This window comes from Pteropus vampyrus, unplaced genomic scaffold, assembly GCF_000151845.1.
Source record: "Pteropus vampyrus isolate Shadow unplaced genomic scaffold, Pvam_2.0 Scaffold18, whole genome shotgun sequence".
NCBI classification, from domain to species: domain Eukaryota; kingdom Metazoa; phylum Chordata; class Mammalia; order Chiroptera; family Pteropodidae; genus Pteropus; species Pteropus vampyrus.
This window is the reverse complement of record NW_011888799.1, coordinates 13,326,489-13,331,856: the sequence shown is the minus strand read 5'-3', so window position 1 is coordinate 13,331,856 and position 5,368 is coordinate 13,326,489. Positions and strand designations below refer to the sequence as shown.

General features: G+C 34.0%; 1 protein-coding gene across 1 annotated transcript in view; it reads left to right on the top strand.

Moving 5' to 3' along the window:
* Positions 1-5,368, top strand: part of LOC105288587 (fibrocystin-like) — a 301,050-nt gene that overhangs the window by 163,196 nt on the left and 132,486 nt on the right. The window contains exon 18 of the mRNA XM_023527696.1: positions 3,092-3,205. Within this exon, the coding sequence (XP_023383464.1) occupies positions 3,092-3,205 (114 nt within the window). The remainder of the gene's footprint in view (positions 1-3,091; positions 3,206-5,368) is intronic.

Below are 5,368 nucleotides of genomic sequence, written 5' to 3'. Positions count from 1 at the left end.
AATAGATAACACTGCAGGGATGCACTTTGTCCACATTCCACATTATTTCTTTAGCACAAGTTACTTGAAGGAAAATTATTGCAAGAGGCATGGACGTTTTTATGCACATAAGGGGGCATGTAATTCAAGATCATAGAAGATTTTTGGAAATAAATTACCGTGGATCCAAGTTTCAAGGGATGATTAGGGTTTAGACAGGATGAAGGAGAGGGATGTAAAAGCCCGGGACATCTCATGCACACAGAGGAGAGAATGGAGGGGACAGTGAGTAATTCAGTATGGGTAGGTTGGCTTAGTTATGAGGTGTGGGGAGTCATGTTGAGAGAGAGGGCTTAAGTGTAAACTAGGTTTATACTTGGTTCTATCAAAGATATTTAGTTAATAAAATATGGTTCTTGTTCCTGTTTCTTTTATTACCTTTGAAGTTCATGGAATCCATTTGCACCATAGTCCTTAAATCATTATAACAGTTATCTTTTGTATACTAGAACTTAGGTTTTTCTAACTCTTTAGGTGATTTTAGCTTCTAGAACATATTCTATTTCTCCTCCATTGCCCACCATCATTTACTTATTTCCCATTCCTCTATACCCACATGTTCTTGGATGGTGCTTATTAAGTCTAAGCCCACCTTCACTACTTATTAACTGTGTAATTTCTGACAAGTTACCTAACCTCTCTTTGACTCGGTTTCCTCTTGAGAACCTCACTATCCATTACAGGGTTGGGAGAATTAAATGAAATCATGTATGTGTAAATTCCTGGCGTGTCTTAGCAGCACAGTGACAATGATTCTCCCTCCATTATGAGTATCTAAATTTGGCCAGGTTGAAATTGCCTTTTGCTACAGTTTATAGCAGTTCAAAGCAGCTTTAAAAAGAAAAATCAGAGAGGAACTACATTGTCCCGAGAGCCTTCTATTAGAGGTGGCTACTCCCATTCAGGGGCAAAGCCCAACCTGTAAGAGTTTCTCACCTTTCTTTGACCGCTAGATTTAAGAATAAAATGAGACCAGGCTTTAGAGCTTTCCACTCACCAGTTTTTACAAATTTAAGATGTGTTTCATTTCAATATTAAAACAGCATTTCTTTCTTTCTTTAGGTCTTGCTTGCCTTCTTTTTCTCAATCCTTATCCTCTGTCTTTCCCTTCCCCCACATCACAAAAAAGAATCCAAACTCTGGTCTTTTCAGATACCACACGATCACGGCAGGCGGATTAATTTTGCCCACACTTTCTGTGAAAGCTCCACATGTGCTGCAGTTTTGGGTTGCATAATTGATTCAATCTCTGATTTTAGAGTAACGCTGAACTCCTTCTGTGGGATGCTGCATACATTTCTCTAGGGCAAAAACTGTCCTACTTTTCCCTCTCTGGTATCTGTTTAGGCGCCCCCACCCCCACCCCCATGAATCTAAACTACCTTCTGTGAAATAAATGAAATCACAGTTGGAAAACGGCTTACTGGACAGGCTTATAACTGCAAGATAAGACCTACACCACACATACATTTTCTTAACATTCTCCTCTTCCACTGCTTCCTTTCTTTCTAATTTGGCACATCTTTATTTTTGTCACTCAGCTGAAGGCTGGAGTTACCTACATGGAGCAGCAGGGCACCTTAGCCTTTTTTTGGGAACACACAGGTTGTGGGATCTAATCCTTGCTTGCCCATGAACCTACTGTATGATTCTAAGCAGATTTACTTAATGTTTCTGAGTCTTACTTTCAACAGTCTCTTGTAGACTAATGGCTGTGAAGGCTGCCATTATGTAGCAAGCTGTAAATTCACATTGAACCTATTGGTTAACCAGGAATATATGAAGTGCCAACTGAAAGACCCACTTAAACAAATGACAACGATGCAATTTTAAGTTTACCATTTACTTCATACTGTTGTTGGCAACCTCATTTTTGGTTATGTTTTCAGGAATTTATAAACTGGAAAGTCTTATTCGATGGCAGATTTCTTTTGTGAACCTGTTTGATCCAGTGTGTAGTCTGGAGACTCTCACCAGATGTTTCTTGGAAAACCAATTCTTTGTAATATTTTCTATATGCTAAGATATATTTTTTGAAAAAAATAACCTTCATTAGGGCCATGTTCACTACCGTTATTTCAGCAGATTCTCCAAACAATTCTCATACTATAAAAAGTGACCAAACTCCTCTGTTTATGTCAAGGGAATAATGTCAAAAGTAATTCCCAACTGATGTCTGAGTATCATAGCCTGAATGAATTGTGTCCTTACGCTGTTAAAAGAATTTAGACTTAGAAAGTAACCTATTGGTTATATATATAGCCTATCTTTTACGTATAACTTGTTTAATAAAACACTCAGCATAAACAGATCATTATTTAAATTCAGACTCTGTTACTTAGTAGTTGGGTAAATTTGGACAAGCTTTTTAATCTCTAAGTGTCATTATGTATGAAATTTAAAATTGAGGTAAGAATCATACTTATTTCTCAGGTTCGTTGTGAGCCTTAAATGCTAAAATGTACGTAAAGCAGTTTGGTGATCCAGCCATAGATAAGGTAACAGCCAGGATTTGCTGTAGTAATGGTATGTAACAAATCTCCAAACCTCATTGGCATACAACAACAAATATTTATGCTAAACTCAGTTGAAATTGCTTCCAGCTTGTGTGTTCTCTTTAGATCTGCTATGTGTGTCTCTTCATTCAGACACTAGAGACTGTTTAAGGAATTCTTTCATGGCAGAGTGCATCATTGCAAGTGATCTGGTAAAAACTTTCTAAGCAACTTAGAGTATCAACTCAGAACTAGCATCATCTACCCAATTTTATTGGTCAAAACAAGTCACACGACCTGACTAAATATTAATTGGTCAGGAAAGGATACTCTGCCTTAATGAAGAACAAAGTAAATATTTGCTGAACAGTTATCTAAACTCCCTCAGAGAAGTCTATTGCATCTCATTTTTCTCCTTTTCTTATTTCATCTATGTGACCATTGAGTCTTCTCCATATAGTCTACTTTATAGCATCTACTTTGCATTCCCAAAATTTTAATTTCTTGCTCTCTTAATTTCAAATTGACTTAAATGATCTACTACTCTTTGTAAACAGGTACTTTAGAAAATCCCTTTAAGAAAGAACAAAAGCTTCTGATTCTCCTTAGAGCCTCAGAGGGAGTCTTTTGTGACCGTCTCAATGGAATTTATATTGATCCAGGAACAATTGGTAAGAGTATAATATAGTTTTTATTAAAAATGAAATGTGATAGAGAAGTTATCATTCATAGAACATCTACTAAGTTTCACTCTTTTAGATAACTTATATTTATTATTTTATTTACCAACTCTCCTATAATCAATGTCCATTTTACAGATGTTAAGACTAAGACTCAGAGATGATGAACAATATGAAACAGGCCACATAGCTTTATAGTGTCAGAATTTAAATTTATATATAAATTGGCCAGAAGCCAAAATCTGGACTAAGAGTCTATGTTATCAGCTGTAAATACTATGTGGTTGTTGATATATTTTTTTGAACTGATAGATCTATAGATTACTAAGAAATATTTACTATTGATAGTTTCTTCATTTGATACTGCCACTATACCAAATCTTATTTTAAAATTGGTCTACACGAGAGCATGGAAACTGCGACTGGTCAGTTTCTATAACCATGATGTAAGAAGAGTCACACGATAACTCAATTTTAAGGGATAGATATAAGAAGCTATTTAAGATAGTATAAAGTTTGGTAACCTAGTTCTATGGCCTTTGCCATGTAATACTTAGATAGTGCTTTATTGTTTCCAAAAGATTTTTCATACATGCCATTTATTTTATCTTTTAAGCATATGAGGTTCAAGAATATTTTAGTTTTTTGGGGGGTTGACAAACTAGATGGAATATTTGATCTTTTTTTTTGCCTGTGGTGTCCACTCTGTTCTATAGGGTGCCACATTGTATTAACTATTTTGTTAGTATAAAAAGATGCCTGTCCTGATCTCCAGCTCCAGACATATGGCTAAACTAGTGTTTTTGAAATTTTCTCTTAACACTAAATTAAATAAGAAATAAAATATTTGTTTCACTACATGCTTAAAATTTTTTGATATAAGTAAATGACAGATTTCAATCTCTTTGAATATTATAGCTTCCTTGAAACAAGTAAGAAAAGGTGTCACTTTACAGTAAACCTTTGATGTTGGGAATGATCAAGAAATCTGCTTTGCTGGTCAATTGGATTTTCTGGATAATTCAAATTTAAGGAAATAAACTTTTTTTTGTTAAAATCCTTGTTGGAAATTTCTCTAAATTACTTCATGTTTCTCCTCTGCCTTAATAGAAAAGATGAATTTTTTTAAAGGACCTTGATAATGGTATCTTCTAAAACTTTCATATATACATATTGACTATTATTATGAAATATTAATTCCAAGATAGGTCCTGAGAGTATTTTTAACATTTATATTAATCCTAATTTTAGTTTTATTATCTTTAAAAGTTTTTCGAGTTAGAATAGGAAAAATTATGGATGTTGACATAAATAGTTGGTTAGGTTTTAATTTTGGTTCACACTGAATGAAAACTCAAGGTTTGTTATTTATATCCTATTGTTGCTTGTTTCTTTTATTCATATGTTTTCTGCTAATGTATGGACACTTTAGATTTCAAGATTCATGACTTGTAGCAAAATAGGGTGCACCAATCCAGAGGTATGCAGACAATTATTTGGGTACAGGAAGAAAATATTAGTACTTTTATTCAAACACATATTAACATATTCATATACATGTTTATTTATCTAAAAATAAATAAAACTCCATGCATTAGGAGTGCATGATCATGATTTTGTTACTGCTTGGGTTCACATCCAATACATTTTTAGACCACTAGAATATGAGGAATTGTGCTTCACATGATTTTAAATGGTAGTAAAACATGTAAGTGGAAAGACCTGAAGGAATAAAACTGGACTGCATCAAGCATGTTTCTGGTAAGACTTTAATTCGTGAATCTGAAATAAATTATATTTAGAAACAAAGGAGCTAGAGATCTATCCTTTGATACTGTAATACAAAAATATATATATATGAGGTCCAACCACTGAAAACAAAGCTAATAGCACCGAATCCCTTTCCTCAGGAAATAAAATTACCCTTGCTTTTTGAAAAATCTAATGTATAATATAAAATATCAAAACCAGTTAACTTCCGACAGAATTGCCAATGGTTTGGAGTCACTTGATGGTAGAAATCTAACTAGTTAACTGTTAGAGTTGTCTTTTTCCTAGCTTTTAGATTACTAGATGCGATGTAACATTCATTTTTCTATAGCTTTTGAGAGAATAAGTTTCATAGCCATATGAGATATATTTGACCTGCCAAAA